Source organism: Papio anubis, chromosome 17, assembly GCF_008728515.1.
Source record: "Papio anubis isolate 15944 chromosome 17, Panubis1.0, whole genome shotgun sequence".
Lineage (NCBI taxonomy): Eukaryota > Metazoa > Chordata > Mammalia > Primates > Cercopithecidae > Papio > Papio anubis.
In genome coordinates this window covers 70,270,580-70,290,686 of record NC_044992.1, presented here as the reverse complement: position 1 = coordinate 70,290,686, position 20,107 = coordinate 70,270,580, and the positions used below count along the sequence as shown (strand labels likewise).

General features: G+C 47.7%; 1 protein-coding gene across 3 annotated transcripts in view; it reads left to right on the top strand.

Annotated features, from left to right (window-relative positions):
* Positions 1 to 19,688, top strand: part of CYTH1 (cytohesin 1) — a 105,324-nt gene extending 85,636 nt beyond the window's left edge. For 2 of the 3 annotated variants that reach the window (XM_031657835.1, XM_031657834.1), the window contains exons 10-13: positions 3,101 to 3,177; positions 14,001 to 14,072; positions 14,696 to 14,850; positions 17,567 to 19,682. In XM_031657835.1, the coding sequence (XP_031513695.1) occupies positions 3,101 to 3,177; positions 14,001 to 14,072; positions 14,696 to 14,850; positions 17,567 to 17,645 (383 nt within the window). In that variant the 3' untranslated portion in view covers positions 17,646 to 19,682. Of the gene's footprint in view, positions 1 to 3,100; positions 3,178 to 14,000; positions 14,073 to 14,695; positions 14,851 to 17,566 lie in introns of all 3 variants that reach the window. The other variant, XM_031657836.1, reaches the window with a different exon arrangement.
* The last annotated feature ends 419 nt before the right edge of the window (positions 19,689 to 20,107 follow it).

Below are 20,107 nucleotides of genomic sequence, written 5' to 3'. Positions count from 1 at the left end.
AGTATTTCTTTTTTCAAGCTGAGACTTTTCCAGAAAGAACAAAGTCTTGGCTTCCCAAAGCTAGGGAAAGCTTCTGATTTACCATGATGGAAAAGCAAACTAGGGAAAGAATTAAATTAGACGATATTTAAGACATTTACCTTGGGACAAAAAGGGGAAATGGCGTGTCCTAAACTCAAAATGACACCGAGTGAAGGTGAAAAAACAACTCCAAACCCAAAAACCCTCCCTGAAGTCCTCGTGTTTAATTTCGTGGGGATGAGAGAAGGGCATTACAGCCTGGGCTCTGTTTTTATGTTTTGTTTCGCTCCCTCGCTTTTTCAGCGAGTCCTCATTAAAGCCCTGAATTGCTCTCCTAGTTATGTTTTTGGTGTCTCCTCTCCATTTGCTGGTTTGGGGAAACATGTTTTCCTAGCCCAAGACACCTCAGATTTGTGCCAAAGCATTCCCTGAGCTGTAGCTACACTTAAAAAGAACAACTCCAAACATGCACACTTCCTCAGATGCTTCAGGAACTTGTCAGGTAGGGGAAGATGGCATCTCAGCTGTAGGGGAAGATGGCATCCGGCCTTGATATCTCGGGGAGGGCACAGGAGGGCTGAGGAGCCGTGCAGTGGGAGGTGGTCCTGTGAGTTCCACAGGGACTGTCCTAGGCACGCATTGATCTGTCTGCTTGTTTCATGTCTGCTTTTCTTTCCACGTGGAAATGTTCCGCGTGGGCCCACAGTGATGCTTTATGGTAGAGGTCTCTGTAATGCAATAAATTGTCCAGGGATAATAACCAAGCTTTTGTGATCAGGCAGAGAATTTCTTCCGGCTTTGCTTTTTCTCCTTGATTTCCTTCCATCGTGTTTCTTTTAGCATCTGACTCGCTTCTTCCATGATCTCCTAAGTCCCAAGGGCTCCCCGGGTACTGTCCTGTGATGGAGCGCATGGGAGGCCAGCATGGGCTGATGTTCCCTTTGTGCCGAGCCTCTGGGGACAACCAATGGCCCGCCAGGCTGGAAGACCAAAGTTCTCAGGCTCTGAATTGGTGGAGGGGGTTCCTTTTTAAGAATAAATTGGCTTTAGTCCTGAATATGGTCCTTGTCTTCTTTATCCTCCTTATTGAATTCTGCCCAGGCTTTCCTGTTTTCCACATGCATGTCATAGTGTCCATTTATGGTTTTCTTCTAATTCATGCCATCTAACCTTTAGGGACCAGCGGCAAGGGCTCACATGAAACTTACAAGTCACTGGAGGGAGGGAGTCTCAATTTGCTTGACACAGCACAGGATGGGCAGGCGGACGGCACGTGCTTGCTTACAGCAAATTCCCCCGCATAACCTAGATCTGTGTCATTTGGAATCTTTGCAGTTAATGATCAGTCACGTAAGCCCGCCTAGAGTACAGCGTCCAAGCGGGGTGCTAAAACTGGCCTGAAAGCCCAGTGGTCCTTTTATTTGTCTGCCAGGACCTACACTGGACATTTTCTTTCCATAACATTGTTTGCATACTCCCCTTAGGTTTCTCTGGTGTGAGCACGCAGGCCGGTTCTGGCGGTTAGAAAGAGTCCCTGTAAAACCTTTCTCCTCTTTGCTCAGCTATTTGTGATGAGGGCAAGAGAGAAAGCACGATCGGGGGTATGAGATTTATGCCCCATGGTTCTTGCCATTTAGGAAGATTGGAGAAGCAATATTGTCTGTAGGTTAAGTCTTAGCAAAAGAGCAGGGTGCAAGAAGTGTCTCTAGAATGCCATGCATAGCTTCACAGGTGAAGGCCTTAGGGATAAGTTTTGAGTGGTTCATGTTCAGAAAATGTTCCCTTGATAAGAGGAAGGTGGAGGAAAAGGAAGCCTGTGGTTCCAATTTGACAGCAGGTGTAGCTTCATTCAGATAGGCCTGGGGAAATTTTTTCTTCCTTCATGTCTGTCTCAGCATAACTTCACGACCCCAACCCCAGCTTTTTTTTTTTTTTTTTTTTTTTTGAGGTGGAGTCTCCCTCTGTTACCCAGGCTGGAGTGCAGTGGCGCAATCTTGGCTCACTGCAACGTCCACCTCCCAGTTCAAGCGATTGTCATGCTTCAGCCTCCCAAGTAGCTGGATCTATAGGCATGTGCTACCACCCCTGGCTAATTTTTGTATTTTTAGTAGAGACAGGGATTCACCATGTTGGCCGGCTAGTCTTGAACTCCTGACCTCAAGCGACCCACCCACCTTGACCTCCCAGAGTGCTGGGATTATAGATGTGAGCCCCTGTGCCTGGCCATGACCCCAGTGTTTTGTGCTGAGAAATACTAAAAAGAACCAAGGGAGGCCCTTGCCAGCCTCCCAGCCACCGCCACCAGAACTTGTTTTGCCGTGGCTCTATTTGCCAGCTGTTTCTGTTATAAGCTCTAGGTGAGAAGCCCAGAATGGAAAAGGCTCCTGAGGCAACCTCTCAGTACAAGTTGATTCTTCCTTGATAAAGGAATTCTGCTGTGATTGTCACCCAGGACTCGGGAGATTTTGTTTTCAGGACACTAGCACATAAGGTTAAGAGCCAGTGTAGAAGCTCCCTATAATCATGAAGGTGAGGAAGAGAGTAGAACCACGGGGATTTACTTCGTGTTCCAGGGAAAGTGTGGGTTTGATTGTGAAGGCTCCCAGCATCTCCCCTCCTGCTTCCTCCTTCCTTCACTTCCAGTGAAACACTCCTTATGTGCCGGGCTACTTGTCCGTAGCAGAGTAGCCTGCACTAGGTGCTGACCCTTCCTTCTTTTTCTGTTCTTTGGCGATTTCTACCACATAGGCTTTTTGCTGACTCTGGCAAATTTGCATTGTATGTCATTATTGCCCCTGGGTTTTCCCTCCACAAACCCATGCTCATCCTGCCTTCCTGATTCCATCTCCAGGTGTCACCTAGACGCGCTTGCTCTGCTTGTACCCACAGGCTTTCACTTTGTGAAAGACGCTTCTGTTTCGGCTCTGTGTCTTGTTACTGATGTCAGTGTTGTGGGCTCCACGTTCTCCTGATGCCTCTCCCCCAACTCTCTCTGAGAAGAGAGGGTGTCGTGTGTGTCGTGGAGCCTGCGCTTGTCTGGTTGTCTCTTGTCGAACGTGCATCTCTTTTTGCTCTGCAGGTGGCAGGGTAAAGACTTGGAAGAGGCGCTGGTTCATTCTGACCGACAACTGCCTTTACTACTTTGAGTATACCACGGTGAGTGCCTGCTGCTCGGCCTCCAGACTAGGGATGGACAAGGCCTTCGGTTCCAAGTGGCTCTAATCAGACACGGTTGAGGAGACCATTGGATTTGCGCTTCTATATCTGTGGGGGATGGGGGAGAGTTTAAGCAAAGTGGAAGAACTGAGGTAAATCTCGGAATGGGGAACCTCCTGACAGGATGTGCGTGCCTCCAAGGGCACTGGGGCTCAGAGCCGGCATCCGGTTCCGGTGAGACGGAGACGCCCGGCCTGGAGGAGGGGGAGCATGGAATAGCAGCACTAGAAATGGGTTTTGGAACCGGGCTAGAAAGAATGAATTTGCATTGGTTGCCAAGAAAGAGTATGTGGCCCTAACTGAAAGGGAGATGAAAAGAAAAAGGAAATAATCATGATTTTAGAAAATTCACCTATTCTGGGTTAGCAGAAATATGATTTCAGAAGAAACAGCCCAAGGGGTAAAATATATGGTGGCGGAAAAAGAAGTGAAGTAAGATGGGAAAAGTTAATTTGAGATTATCTGGAGTTTTAAGAAGTTTTGTTGGTTTTATTCAGTGGGAGAGACTTACAGCTGCAAATTTGTGTTTTAGATATGTATATCCCTTTTGTAATAATAACCAAAGAGAATAAAAACCATAAATTAGCTCTTTTCAGAGCTCCCTCTAAGCAAGGTACCCAGAACCCTGGCAAGATAGCACTTGGTGTGGAGACCGTGGCCCACCGTACTGGCGATGGGGTGCTTTTTTTTTTTTGAGACGGAGTCTGGCTCTGTCGCCCAGGCTGTAGTGCAGTGGCCGGATCTCAGCTCACTGCAAGCTCCGCCTCCTGGGTTTTTTACGCCATTCTCCTGCCTCAGCCTCCCGAGTAGCTGGGACTACAGGCGCCCGCCACATCGCCCGGCTAGTTTTTTGTATTTTTTTTAGTAGAGACAGGGTTTCACCGTGTTAGCCAGGATGGTCTCGATCTCCTGACCTCGTGATCCGCCCATCTCGGCCTCCCAAAGTGCTGGGATTACAGGCTTGAGCCGCCGTGCCTGGCCGGGGTGCTTTTTCATTTCTGCCACCTCTCTTGGTCATTTGTAAGAGCAAAGCGGGCATACTGCCATGGCATTGAACTTTTGTCTGAAATCAAGGTCGTTGAGTTGAAAATGCTTTGCTTTTGTTCTCCAAGTATATCTTCATGGAGCAAAAGTCATTGATCCCACTGAGAAAATTAAGACTCAGAAGTATTTTTTTAAAATAAGTTTAGAGCAAAATGGAGCTTAAAACATTGAAATCCTGAGTGTATTCACCAGTCCTGATTTAGGACCAAGAAACAGGTACACGCCTTGGCACTTTCTGCTGTGAGGCGTGAAGATGGGTTTCCGTCGTGTCTGACACTTGGCATTGTTCGCCATCCCCATGGACATCACGCACATGCAGCTTCCCACCCGGGGAATGCACTTCGTAGCCCATCAGGCTGCAGGCCAGAGCCGCTCCTTCTGATGGTTTGGTGACTGAGGATAGTGCATCACTTTGAAGGGGATTCTGGCCGGGATTTTGTGTGTTGTAGGGGCTCAACTCATGCCCTGCAAGTTCTGCACTGGCTTTGCTTTTCTGTTGTTGCAGTCTTTTCATATGAGAGTAATACACTTCAAATATCTGCAGAATTATAAAAAGAAAGCTGCTTTCTGCTTCACCCCCAAAGTACCACCATGAACATCTTGGTACATTTTTTTCTGTTTTGTTCACCCTTCTGCCCCATGTTTTGCCTTTTTTCTGAAGACATCTACACTAATGATGTCTTTAGCATCCTCTCTGAATTTGTCTCTTTATTCTCTGGGTCAAAATGAAACATACATAAGCATCTAAGTGGTGTACTCCTAAGTCCTGGACAATCCTAGAGCAATGCTACGAGAGTCTAGAATCTTGTGGTTTTTCATGATGCCCACCATAGTGGTGTCACCTTAATCCTTATTTCAATTCAGCCACACTTATTCAGCAAAGTGTAGCATTTTATCAAGCAGTGGAAATACAGAGATAAATACATTTCTTTTTTTTTTTTGAGACAGAGTCTTACTCTGTCTCCCAGGCTGGAGTGAAGTAGTAGTGTGATCTCGCTCACTGCAACCTCTGCCTCCTGGGTTCAAGCAATTCTCCTGTCTCAGCCTCCCAAGTAACTGGGAGACTAGAGGCATACGCCACCGCATCCAGCTTTTTTTTTTTTTTTTTTTTTTAAAGTAGAGATGGGGTTTCACCACGTTGACCAGGCTGGTCTTGAACTCCTAACCTCAGGTGATCCGCCTGCCTCAGCCTCCCGAAGTGCTGGGATTACAGGCGTGAGCACCCAGCAGTAAATACATTTTTTTTTTAAATTATATTTTAAGTTCTAGGGTACATGTGCACAACCTGCAGGTTTGTTACATGTGTACACATGTGCCATGTTGGTGTGCTGCACCCATTAACTCATCATTTACATCAGGTATATCTCCTAATGCTATCCCTCCCCCGCCCCTCACCCCATGACAGGCCCTGGTATGTGATGTTCCCCTTCCTGTGTCCAAGTGTTCTCATTGTTCACTTCCCACCTATGAATGAGAACATGCAGTATTTGGTTTTTTGTCCTTGCGATAGTTTGCTGAGAAAGTAAATAAATTTCTTAAGACACAGAGAGGGAGCTATCAGAGTTAAGACAGTAGATTGAAACTTCCACACAGAATTACCTAACAGAGCAATAGACTAGTAAAAAATAAATAGGGAAAAATAGCAACCAAGCAGGGGAAGGGGCATAACGAATTCAGTAAACTTCAGCCCTGGGCAGCAGCGGGCGCAGCAGCGGCGGTGGCAGCAGTCAGAAGCAGTGTGCAAGGTTTCTACCTCACGGCCTGGGATGTGACGAGACCTGGCAGTCTTGCTGGTTTCTCAGGTCTGGGAGGAAGCAAACTGAATGGGACTTGTTATTTTTCCCTCCCTCCCTGATCAAGGAGTAGTAAAATCTCCTGCTGGGTGGACATTGGGGAAATGGGAAAAGTGAAAAAAACAGCCGTTATAGACATAATTAAAGGCTCAGGGCTGTATATTCAATGGGAAAGACCGTCCATGGGGGGGGTCTCCCATGAGCATGATATCCATCCCCAAATACAGGGGTCCCCAACCCCAGGCCATAGGACAGTACCAGGCTGTGGCCTGTTACTAGCCAGGCCACACAGCATGAGGTGAGTGGCAGGTGAGCGGCAGAAGCTTCATCTGTATTGACAGCCAGCTGCTGCCCATCACTCACGTCACCTCCTGAGCTCCACCTCCCGTCAGATCAGTGGCAGCATTGGATTATCATAGGAGCACGAACCCTACTGTGAACTGCGTGGGCCGGAGATCTAGGTTGTGTGCTCCTTCTGAGAATCTAATGCCTGATGATCTGAGATGGAGCTGAGGGGGTGATACTAGTGCTGGGGAGTGGCTGCAAATACGGATGAATGTTAGCAGAGAGGTTTGACTGCACAGAGACCATAATAATACATCAGTTGCTTGCAGACTCATCAAAACTCTATCAGTGAGTGGCAAGTGACAATTAGGCTGCCTCTGGTGGCAGGCTTTATAGTGGCAAGTGAGCAGACGTACTTCAGTTGTACAGCTGTATCTGGTGGCAGGCTTTAAGTCAGAATCCAACACTTACTTCAGCCTGCGCATGGCCCGCCTGTTATTTTATTTACCACTGCCATCCGTGTCTCTTTCCACGCTGTGTACTTGTCTCAGCCACGGTTTTGGTAAGCCCACCCGCCAACCCTCGCCAAAATGAGTAAAAATCAAACGTCACCGGAGAGCTTCTGTGAAAAAGGAGAGAGACCCATTGATGAGACAGCAGAAGATGCCAAGACTGCCAACGAAAGGAAAGCTGCACTGTGAAGAAAATGCCTAGAGTTCTACTCCAATTCTAGGTTCATTTCCACAGCTGGTCACATTCACCAAGTCCACTTTGTAGAATATGTGGTGACCAACTACTCAGCAAAGCCATGAAAGCTTCAAAACTGCTTCACCGCATGGAGACCCAGCACCCTGCATTAAAAGACAAGCCTTTGGAGTTTTCAAAAGAAAAGAATGTAAACATCAAGAACAGAAGCAGTTATTGAAGGCCACCCCTTCATCAAATGTATCTGCGCTGAAAGCATCACTCTTAGTGTCTAACCGCATTGCCAAAGCCAGGACTGGCTATTGGTGAACAGTTGATCCTGCCTGCTGCTAAGGACATTTGTCATGAGCTTTTAGGAGAGGCTGTAGTTCAAAAGGTGGCACGTGTTGCTCTTTCAGCCAGCACCATAACTAGACGAATTGATGATGTAGCAGCAGATACTGAGGCACAGCTGTTCGAGAGGATTAATGAGTCACTGTGGTACTCAATTCAGGTTGACGAGTCTCCTGCTGTTGACAACAAGACAACAACGTTTGTTTTTCTGTGACATATTGTTCAGGGGGATGTGCATGAGGATATGTTATGTATGCTTTAGTTGCCAACCAACGCCATGGCTGCTATTCAAGTCTTTGAATGATTACGTATCAGGGAAACTGAACTGTTCTGTTTTGTGTTGGTCTGTGCATGGCTAGAGCAGCTGCCGTGACTGGACAGCTTTCTGGTTTCACTACTCAGGTCAAAGAGGTCGCTTCTAAATGTGAGTCTATGCAGTATGTCATCCATAGAGAAGTGCTGGCTAGCCAAAAAGTGTCACCTGAATTTAACAACATTTATGCAGGATGTGATTAAAATTACCAACCACGTTAAAGTACGTGCCCTAACTCACGCCTGTTCATGCAGCCCTGTGAGGAGCTGGATGCAGAGCACACACGGCTTCTCTGATACGCAGAGTGAGATGCTTTCTAAAGGCAGATCACTGGCCAGACTTTCTGAGTTACAACAGCCACTTCAGAGATTTCTTTTAGAAAACATCACCACTAGCAGCACATTTCAGTGACACAGAATATAGGTCAGGAAACTTGTGTACTTGTGTGACAGATTAAACTACTCACAAACTCAATCCGTCACTGCAGGGGAGAGCGGCAACTGTGTTCCAGTCGGCAGATCAAGTGGCTACGTTCAAAGCCAAACTGGAATTACAGGGGTGACGAGTGAACCCTGGGATTCCTGATGTTTCAGACATTAGCGAGATTGTGAAAGAGACGGAGCCGGGGCCTTCTTTCCCGCAGTGGACGCATGATTACCTGCCTCAGCTTTCAGAGGAGCTTGAGCGATACTTCCCAACCACAAAAGACCCCCAAATTGGGAAGGAATGGATCTGTGACCCATTTGAGAGTAAACCAGGTGAATCAACTTTGTCCGTGCTAGAAGAGGATCGACTGCTTGAGATCGCAAATGACAGTGCCCTTAAAAGTATGTTGGAGACAACTTCAAATCTCCATACATTCTGGATGAAAGTCAAGGCGGAATATCCTGAGGTTGCCACAAATGCACTGAAAGCCTGCTTCCATGCCCAGCATCCTGTCTTTGTGAAGCAGGGTTTTCTAAAGTGACAGCGACCACAGAGTGATTACAGAGTAGCCTGGACATAAGCAACACGTTGTGGGTGTCACTGTCTCCCATCACCCCCAGATGGGACTATCTAGTTGCAGGAAAACAAGCTCAGGGCTCCCACTGATTCTACATTATGATGAATTGTATAATTATTTCATTATATATTACAGTGTAATAATAGAAATAAAGTGTATAATAAATGTAATGTGCTCAAATCATCCCAAACCATCTTCCCTCCCCTGCCCTGGTCCTAAATGCTTGAGCCAATCACAAAGATTATGTCTGAAAAAGACAAGTATTAAAACAGAGAAAAGCTAGCAGATGCAGAGAACAGAGGACGATCCCAACACCAGAGTGATTGGTGCCTGCAAAATCAAAGATATGATGTGGCATGAGATTATTTCCCTGAGAAAGAGGAAAATGCCCTGAATCTACAAATCAGAGTACACTGTATTTCAGGAAACTTTGTTACAGAAAGGCTGGCTCCAAAGCCTGGCCCCTTTAGACCATTACACTTGGAGCCAAGTCTCTGGTCATTCTGTTGGAAAAAGCAGATCATCTCCAGCAGCTTTTTGTCCCAGAAATTAAAGTATCAAGGTCTGCACAGTTTTGAAGAGAAGAATGACCCAAGACCCTTTGTCCAGCCACATTATCATTTAAGTAAAGCACAACTAGCAGCACTCTCATGAAGAAAACATGTGAAATGCAGCACTTTGGAACACTTCTTGAAAAAAAAAAATCCAGCCAGTAAGAAAATGAATCACAAGAAAGGCCCCGGAAAGTAAAAGACTGGTAGTGAGCATTAAACTATTCACTTAAATACAGAACTAATACTTGAATATACAACTAATACTAAAATATGCTTAAGTACAGAATACCAAGATAAGTATGGAACTAATACCAAAATATACTTAAGTATAGAACTAATAGCTAAATATACCTCATATAGAAGTAATAGCTAAATAAACTTAAATATAGAGCTAATACTAAAATATGCTCAAATATAAAACTAATACTAATTAACTAGAAATTGTGGCTGCAGGACAGACCATGAATGTTATAAACCTGGGCAATGTAAAAGTGAAATAATAAAAATCAGGAGGTAGGAGGAGGAACGATGTGAAGAATTAGAAGATTTTGTACTTTTTAAAATGCAGAGTCAAGAAATGTTAAAATGGAAGCATGTTGTATTTTTTTAAGAGAATGAGTAAAACCTCTTTTTTTTTTGAGACAGTCTTTTTTTTTTTTTTTGAGACAGTCTTGCTGTGTCACCCAGGCTGGAGTGCAGTGGTGTGATTTCATCTCACTGCAACCTCCACCTGCCGGGTTCAAGCGATTCTCCTGCCTCAGCCTCCTGAGTGGCTGGGATTACAGGCATGTGCCACCATACCCAGCTAATTTTTGTATTTTTAGTAGAGACGGGGTTTCACCATGTTGGTCAGGCTGGTCTCGAACTCCTGACCTCGTGATCCGCCCGCCTCGGCCTCCCAAAGTGCTGGGATTATTTTCGTAAACATCTTTGTCTTAACTTGAATAAGGTCATCTTAGGAACTCTTGTGGTAAAGAAACATTTACTTTGAGGTTCAACACTTCTTCAGTTTCTGCTTCCTTTTTCCCCCTGTTAAATTATAAACAATTAAAATAGAATGTGTTTTATGAAAATAATACTACTTGAAATATCCCGTTTTCATAAAACCTATTTCTTTCCCTCTCTCTGTACACACACAACACGTCTTCACCTAATGTCAGCAATGATAATTTAGGAGTGACTGGATTTGGAGTATTTCTAAACCTTTCACCTGTATTCTTTTCTACAATATTTAGTTATTTATAAAAAGCAATTCTTATTTTTGCAAAAACAATGAGTGTTCTTAAAGACAAATTTAAAAAGCCAAAGACGTTGCCCTTGGGTATTTCCCTCTTCACGGCGGAAGTGGGTGATTATTGGGCACACAGGGGTCATCAGTGAGGGTGCAGCCTGCCTATTCTTAGGCCTGCCAGAGTCCACGTGAAGTTCTAGACAGGGGTCTTTTTAATATTTGGGATTTTTACATTGCTGCCCAGGAGCTTAACATTTAGTTGTTTCCACCAGAGGTTCTCATTCTCTTTCACCCCAGCACTGAGGGATAGGGTGAGCACCAGTCAGCGATGCTGGCTCACTCGAGCCAATTCTCAAGTGGCAGGATAAGTGTGCCGAGAAGAGCGAGGAGGGCCACGCTGTGCAGGATGGAGCAGGGAAGAGGCAGGGCCAGGAAAGATATCAGAATCCCCAGTGGGTTCTCCCAGTGACCAGGAGGGTCTTCTTATAACCTGGTCCCACTCCAGACTGAAGACCATGGGTGTACATCATCTTGGTTTCAAATCATTTTACATTGAGAACGTGCATCATGCATATGTAACGTGGATGCCGCAGGCCTCACCAGTCAAAGAGCATACTTTATGTCACATACTTACTGAGGTCCGAAGTGTGATTACTCTTAGACCACCCACTTGCTCGCCTGGGGATGCCTCAACCCAGTTAACCCAGCGGAATCCTCAAAAGGTGCCGGCACCAATTTAACCCTAGAAGTGAGAATGGTGCAGGTAAAAACTAGAAGCAGAACTGACTGAGAACTGTTTAGGAAACAGACCAGTTGTCTCCCTCACCTCATGTCCCTGAGGGCCTGTCCCCACCACCCAGGCAGAAGTCTGAGTGCTCGCTCACAGGAGAGACTGACACCAAGCGTTTCTGGATGAGGGATCCTAGGCCTGGTTGAATGTGGGGGCATTTTACCCAGACAAGAGTGTTGGGTAAATTCAGGCTTCTTGAATGCTGAGGACTTTTTCCACCCCCGGCTTCTCCTCACTCAGCTCTCAGAACCACAGGTAGCCAGGTCTGTAGCTTGCAGACAGAGTGGGAAACTTCTCTGCCCAAGAAGAGATGTGTAAGGATATTTAGTCAGATTCCCCAGCAGACAGCCTAGTGGGAGGGCCCTTGTAGATGGTCACAGTCCACAGGCTTCGGAGTCCCAGTCAGCTCTTAGTCTTCCACTCTTCAAATGGCACAACCAAGGAATCCCAGATACCTGAGGAATTCCTGCAGCCTGAGAGCAAGTAGAGACCAACGCAGCCCAACAGCCAAAGAGCAACTTGGATGAGAGAGGGACTCCAGGAAGAAGAAAGACTTCACCGCTGGCTATAAAGAGACTCTCAGTCATCTCAGGTGACTTTACAGCTGTGAAACAAGAACAGGATCCTGTATGAAGCCAAGGAACAAAAATACTAATTAAACCCTCCTGGAAAGTCAAAGCATGGTAGAAGTGAAAACTCAATGGAAAAGTTGGAAGAAAAGCATTAAGAAAATCTCCCAGAAAGAATAAAAAGGCAGAGGGAAAATAATAAAGGAAACACTTTTTTTTTCCCCAAAGAAGAACTAGTCCAGGAGGTCTAGTCTAGCATGTTCCAGAGAAGCTGAGAAAACAAAGAGGAGGTAACCCTTGACAGAATAATTTTTAAAAACCTCCCCAAATGACGGATGTGTTTCCAGGTTGGAAGGCTTTCCGAATACCCTGCATGATGACTGAAAATGAATGCACCCCACGGCTGCCTCCTGAGGGGCCTCAGAACACCAAGGACACAGAGAACTGCAGTCATGTGCAAAGCACCAGCAACCGGAACAGCTTTGTACGGGGTGATATTAAATGGTGAAGGCAGGAATGCTGGGCTTCCCAGTCCTGAAGGAGGGTCACGTCCAGCCTAGACTATTAGGCCCAGCCAGATAGCAGCCAGATGTGAGGGTCGAATAGAAACATTCTTAGTCAAGTGAGATCTCAGAAATGTTACCACCCACACACCATTTCTCAGGATGCTGGTGGAGGACAAAAGCCTTGGCTGTAGGAAACCAGAGATCTTGAAACCTCTTGTTTCAAGAGAGGAGGGAAGAGTACTCTGGAATGGAGAGTGCTGAGCTTAAGGATGAAGCAATTTCCCAGGTATCAAGGCAACCAGTCCAGACTGGAACAGGTTTCAGAGGCTCCAGGAAGAATTACTTCGAGAAATTAAAATTAGCAGGATGCCTGATACAAATGAGCATTAGGAAGGAGATTTTGCTAAGAGGTTAACCATTTGCAATTGGTTTTGGTGGTAAGGACACAGAAATATAAATCAAAGGAACAGCCCACTTCTCCACCCTCCTTAATTTTGGTTCCAGTGGGGAAGGAAGCTTTTCAGGAAGGAAAAAATTGGGAAGTTCACTATATATGGCACAGGTTGGAAGAGAAATGTGGTGTTGAATGAAGACACTGTGTATAACCCTAATTCAGATGACCAGATCATTATTTAGGAGGATGGGGAATACGAATATGCCCAGGTAAGAGGAGGAGCTCAGTCTTCTTCTGTAGATAACATCTAAAATCGAGCACTCAAAAGGCAGCAGTTGTAATATGGTATTTTGGAGACGGGTGAGATACAGAGGTAAAGACCAAGCAGGTTGGCTTGAAGAAGTTGGAAATGGTTGCTGCTCAGGATGGGAAATGACTGAAAGACTCGCTTTCACTTTTAGAGAACTCATAGAACTGGTCGTTTTTTGTTTGTTTTTTTGTTTTTGTTTTTGTTTTGTTTTTAACAGTTGGTGCATGTGTAACTCTGGCCAAATACAAAGACTTTTAACAGTGCTAGGACTTGGCCATGGGTTGGCTGGATATCAGGGGACTGTGAGGCTGCCATCAGACGTGTACTAGAAGTGTCTGCGGTGCCGTGCCCTCTGCAGATGAGATGGGACTAGTTGGCGGGTGCAGCTCTGTTCTGGACAGGAGTTGAGGTGCCTTTGGAAATGCAGGTGGAGTTGTCAGGATGGTGGTGTCTCTGAGGATTGTACTGTCTGGCGGTGGGGCGATGGTCAGAGGCAGTGAGTGGTTAATGTTCTGACCCACAGCTGCAGTCCCAGGCACCAGGGGCACTAGGGTGAACCTAGGAGAGACTTCCTGGAGTTGTTGCCCCAAAACTGAGGCTTCGGAGAAGAGTGGGGGAGCCAGGCAAAGGGAAGAGGGAAAGGGGCCCGCTCTCTGCTTGAGGACCGTGTCCGGGTCACCGCCGGCCACACTCTCAAGGTGTCTGTTGAATCTTCTGGGCTTTCTACTCGCAGAGGACTTGCAGTTACACTGAGAATCCGCAGACATTCTTGGCGCTATTCTTGTTTAGAACAGAAGGAGTTCCCTCAGGCTGATTTGTGAACTTCATGTCCTGGGAGAAGGCAGGAGAGTCGGATGAGTTGCCGGGGAGGAATCTGGCAGTGTGTGTCCTTCACCTGTGATCTTAGACTTCCTCTCTTCAACTGTTCTGTAGGATAAGGAGCCCCGTGGAATCATCCCTTTAGAGAACCTGAGTATCCGGGAAGTGGAGGACTCCAAAAAACCAGTGAGTATTTTTGCTGGGATATTTTGAGGGGAGAAAGGGGATGGGCATTCCAAAGATTTTTTTAAAAACTCAAAACCAAAAACCTGAAACACGTGTCAGGCTTTTATTTAGTCTGATTTTTGATTATATTGTTCAAGCCAAAGATGAGACTCGAAATCACTTCTTCCTGTGCCATCGTCCGCTTTATAGTTTCACTCGGTGAATATCACATGAGGTGTGGAAGCTGCCCCTCCTTCAGTGGCAGCGGCAAGCATGCTTGAGTGGGCTATTTCGCCTGTAACTTTGGGACACCTGCTGTGTTATTTTTCCTTTGTTTTGGACTGTCATGATATTACTGGCTTGACTTTAAAAAGTCTTAAGTAACCTGCAGTTCTCTGCATATTTTACATGCATTGGAAGTGGAGCTAACGTATCAGACTGATACGCTTGCTAACAAGACTTATTTATATACAATTTACAGTCTCCAGAATTCCACGTCTAGGCTTCACTTTTCCACAGGAAAATATGTATTGCTCGTATTTTGTGAAGGACAGAATAAAGGGGCTTTGGGGAAAGAAATCAGCATGTTTCTCAGTCAGCAGCTTCCTTTGCTCCACTGTCTCCCTCTCTGTTTTCATTCTCAGAACTGCTTTGAGCTTTATATCCCCGACAATAAAGACCAAGTTATCAAGGCCTGCAAGACCGAGGCTGACGGGCGGGTGGTGGAGGGGAACCACACTGTTTATCGGATCTCAGCTCCGACGCCGGAGGAGAAGGAGGAGTGGATTAAGTGCATTAAGTAAGTGACTGCTGAGAAAGGGAAGTGCACGCCTGACGCGGCCCTCACCTCACCAGGTGTTCATCGTCTTCGTGGTTAAACACGCCGCCCGCATCTCTTCTGTGCTGCAAGTGTTACGTTCTTAGGGAAGCTTCGTCCTGGTTCCCAGCTGACGACTTCCCAGGAGGCCTTTGGATTCTTGGCTATTACAGCATATGTAAGAGAGCATGTCCCATCTGGGTTCCCCAGGTGTCCTCATAGACCCAAAATAGGAAGAGGCGAGTGAGCTACCGGCACAGATGCCATCTTCTCAACTGGTCTTTCCATGTCTGACAAAGCTGCTCTCATTCTCACAGTGACAGCTCAGAGGAGATAATAGTCATGTTCTATAATTTGTGAATCCTGTGAGACACCATTTTCCTAGCTACAGATGAGGAAACTGAGGCCCATAGAGGCTAAGAAATTTGCTGGAAGTCACATACCATGATCCAAGGTCCGGGAGGAGGGAGAAGCTTCCTCAGGGTTCCACAGCTAGGAAATGGAGCTCCCGAGTCCAGGCCTGTGACTCCTGGCTCTCGGCTCTGTCGGCTCCACTGGGCCACGCCATGTAAGGTGTATCACAGGGCTGGAAATTTCCTGATGTGACAAGTATCTGGAAACATGGCTTTCTAAAGCCAGTTGGCTTCTCTTGCTTAATGTTGTTCCCTGGGACTTGGTCCGTCTGGCTGTCCCTCCAGTCCCTGTGCGAGGGTCAGCAGTGAGCATTCTGACTGTGCCTTCTCTCAGTGATCTGTTCTCCTAAGAGCACAACCTTGTCCTCTCCCTCCTGGGTGCTTCATCCATGAGCGTACAGCCAGCTGTTTTCCTGAGAAAGACTCCTCAGCTGCCTGTAACTTCACCTGGAAAACAGGGAGAATGTACCCACAGGTTCATGCCAAGGCCCCTGTAAGTCCTCTGTGTACTGTGTGACGGGCTTTCTCTCGCCCAGACTACAGCCCCGTTCCCGAGGGAGTGCAATATCCTCTAGCCTTTGTTTTATCTTGGTATTTCTACTCAGAAGTGTAGGTTTTGACCCAGGCTAAATACCTAAAAACTGACTGAAGATGGAGATGATGTGATGGAGGGAAAGGAATAGATGATTTATCCCCTCAAAAGTAATCTGAAAATTAATGCAGTGAAAACAGGAACTAGCTGAAGAGAGGAAGGATTTGGCGCCAGGTCACGCTGTGCCGAGTCCTCGCTCTGTCTTTCTGAGAGCTGTGCCTGGTAGGCGGGTAACTTACCTTCCATGTGATACCGGTCATTTCTGCCTCCCGGGGCTCTTTTGAGGATTAAATGAGATCGTGTAGTGGGCATGGGGTTTGGCAGCTTCCCTGACATGACAGCCATCCCGGGAAGTGTGGCCCTGAGCAGGGGCCAGCCCACCCTCCATTGAGCAGACGCGGCACCACGGTGCTTTCAGAGTCCCCTGCCAGTTAGGGGACCAGTCCTGTGTTCTGGGGAAGAAAACAGCAGTGTTGTGAGGGACCTGTATCCTTTTTTTAACATACTGGAAAAAAAAAAAAAAAAAACTCTTGAATCATGAAATGTATTTTTTGTGTAAGATTTGAAGTAAGGGTTGTAAGTTTGTTCTCACGAATGAATAGCTGGTGGTGCAGACGCCATTTATGGATTCATCTGCGTCGCTCCCACTGATTTAATGTGCTCTTCTGAGAGTGTACCCAGCTCCCCGCCACGTGGCATGCACCTGCCGCTCCGCTGCGCCTCCCAGTGTGAGCACCGCCTGCCTCTCCCCCTGCAGCATCATGGTGTACTTTGACTGTGCTGGCCGGCGGGTTCCCTGTCCTCCCCTCACTGGGCTTTCAAAAAAGTTTTGGCTGGTTTTGTACACGTGTCTTTCATACGGTGTTTACTTCTATAGTCAGAAAAACTAAGCATTTTTCAAAGTCACATTTAGAATCATCACTTAGGCTACTGCTTCCCTGGAAAGAAATGAAGTATCAGGACTTTTAGACCATAACTTTCTTAAAAGTCGAGAATGGCAGACATAGGGTTGTGGTCTTGCCAGTCTGCTGCAGGTGCTCCAGCCCGCGGCACGGCCTGTGCTGCTGTCTTTGAGGCTGTAGCACAAGCATGAGCTCAGGCCCCCTCCCTGTGCACCGGAGACCCAGCCAGGTCCAGCCGGTCTGTCCATGGCCCCCCACCAGCAGCATCGTGCCAGGCAGTGCTGCCTGCAGAGTCATGGAGCCTTAGTTATTGAGCAGGTGCACATGGGGGGCTTGGAAGGCCCCACTGCATTTACCACGCCAGCTATCACACACCCCGTGCCGGAGGACCGCATGTGACACAGCTTGATTATGTGGCACTCGCTGCTGCAAAGCAAAACCAGATGTCATCATGGAAACTCAAGCACCAGTTTTTTTCTCTGAATTAGAATATAGCCGCAAGAATGTGGCATGATTCTGTTCCTACATGTAAATTGATTATTATGTTGAAACAGGTAAAAACCCCAAAATTATCTTGTCACATGTTCCTGTGTCTCTTTCAAAGTGTGTCACCTTAGGTCACTGTGTGGACACAGCAAGGGTGGATGACACTAACTTGGCCTTTGCAGTGATGGTGGGGTGGGACAGGGGTTCTGGGGCACAAGGGGCCCCTGAGCAAGCCCCTGCCCGGAGGTGTGTTTCTTCTGATTCTGTCCCTCACGTCTCTGTTTTCTCCCTTTTCTGTGCTCCAGAGCGGCCATCAGCAGGGACCCTTTCTATGAAATGCTCGCAGCACGGAAAAAGAAGGTCTCCTCCACGAAGCGACACTGAGTGTGCAGCCGAGGGCGTTGGTCTGCGTGGGCCTTGGAGCTCCCGCTCTTCTCCCGCCTCTCCATGGGTGCACTGCTGCCGAGCACAGCGTCCTCTCCCAGGCCCCGCCCTGGATTCCTAGAGACTAGCTTCAGCTTTTGCTATTTTTTTTAAGTGGGAGAAGGGTGGGCAATTATCACTGGGGAAGAGAGGACCGGCTGTCTGTCCAGCATGGGCTCCTGAGCCTTCCTCTCTCACAGGGCAGAGCTCTTGTCGGCAGGGCAGCCTCCTGGCCAGTTTCTCTGCTCAGTGTTCTGGTAGCAGAGCTTGGAGCCAACTGTTTACCTCTTGGTTGTCCCCGTGAAGAAGTCTTCAAACCCTGCACCATAAATACATGTATGCATATATTATTATATGTTAAGAAAAACGGTGGAAAGGAAGAGAAGCCACGTACTATAAAGATCTTTTTTTTTTTTTTTAAAGAGAGAACGTAGTGCTGTTCAGGTGCATTCTGCCCTGGCTGCGCTGGGGAGCTTCTCCCTGGAGAAGAGCACCGGGGCTGTGGCCGAGGGGCATCAGCCTGGGCCCGCGGCAGGGCCTGGCCCGCCTCTCCTGTGCTGTGGGAGCTCGCTGCCTGGTGCTTGTCTGGGCGAGAGAGACAGGTGAGGTCAAGGGCGCAGAGGGCAAAGGCTCAGTGGGCCTTCAGACGACACAGTCAGACTCGGGGGCCTGCCCTGGCCAGGGGCGCAGCCAGCAGCTGCGTGCGGTCCGGCAGCTCCCGCGGATGCGTTTCCATCCCAAGTGCCTGCGGAGCGCCGAGGAGAGGAGAGAACTGACTGGACGCTTACGTTATTTTCCTCCTTCAGAATCCAAGTTCTTGTTGGGCTTTAAAGTAGAAAGTCAGCATTTTCCTTGAGCTAAATACCTAATAACCAAAACTGTGAGGAAGGTTATCGGGACAGAGGTTCCGGATAACCTGTTTCATTTTGGGTTTTCTTCCTCTTCCCCAGGCTCCAGTCCTCGTTCTAGAGGAAGGAGTAGGACTTCCCCGATCCCCGTAGGGCTTCAGCTTTTTCTGCCTCAAAACCGGCCCTAACTGGACTACTCTGGATGCGTTTTGTGGTGGGCCCCCTAAGGGGAAGATGGGCCTTTATCTGCTCCGTGGGGTACACTGGAGTGAGGGGGGTGACCGGGCCGCCTGTCGCATCTGTCTTCCCCTGCAGGCACTGTGTGAGCTGGCCCTGCCCCTCATTACAGTATGAAGGGAGCCATGACATGCAGCATTTTCCTGCCGTTCTCTCAGGGACTCTCAGGGCAGCTCCTGCCACTCTGCCAGGGCCAGCATGCCAGTCCAGGCAGAGCAGGTGGCTGGCTGTCTGGCCGTCTCGGCCCGCCCCTCCACAGGACCCTGGACCAGGGCGGTGCAGGGCGCGGCCGCGAGGAGGCAGGTGGAGGAACTGCGGGTTTCCACAGGGCCGTGTCGCCACGGCTCCTCTGATCCTTTAGGGTTGGCGAGCATCTCTGGAAATAGCTTTTGCAGAGGAGTGGTGGGAGGAATGGAGGGGGACAGTCTGTCACCTCCCCGTCCCCGCCACTTTGTGTAGATCCTACCTGGAGGGAATAGCTTTAGGCACTTTTGTGCTAGAGCTTGTGAGGGTGACAGAAGAGGGTCCAGGCTGGAAACCTGAACTTTCTGGTGGGAGGACCAGGCGGGTGCCTGCCAAGGTCTGGGCGTGTTTGGGCTGGCGCTGGAGCCCGTCCAGCTGGCCCGGGCCCCGGCCTGGTTCTCACAAGTGTTTCCTAGACGGAGAGGCACATGGGTCAGTATTAGTCTATTTATCAGAGGTGTAAATAATCTATGTATAGTTTTTCTCCTTTTAGATTATTTTGTATTTGTTTAAAAGAAGTTTTGTCAAAATACAAAAATATAAAGAAATGACTGAAAGTTGTTGACAGGGTTTTTAAGAAATTATAATTATTCTAATTGTTTTTGTTTGTTTGTTTTTGCCTTGTAAACTAGCGCCAAGGAACTGCAGCAAATAAACTCCAGATCTGCCCAAGCCATCTTTGTTGTTCGTGGCGTCTCTGGGCTGGGGTGGGCCCTCGAGGTAGGAAAGGAGTGTTGAGCAGACGCTTGTGCACCAGGTGCCACTCCAGCTGCACCTTGAGTTCAGTCGAAACACCTTGAAAGTGGGAGGAGGGTTCTGTCTTCTGTTAAGAAGAGCCTAGTCAGAAAAGATAAGAAACTTAGCCTTTGCACCGGCCCCCCACTCCCGCTTTTTTAGAAGAAGAGACGTGAAATTCAGTTTTAAATTAAGATCAAGAAATACGCCTTCAGTCAATGCAATACCTTTTCAGTGTGATTTCAGTTTCCAGAGATGAGCTCATAATGCCAGGGAATAAACAGGGAAGAGTCTCGGTGGGCTAGAACCGGGAAGCAGGGGAGGCGCTTGGCGAACTGGCACCAAACAGACAGCAAAGCA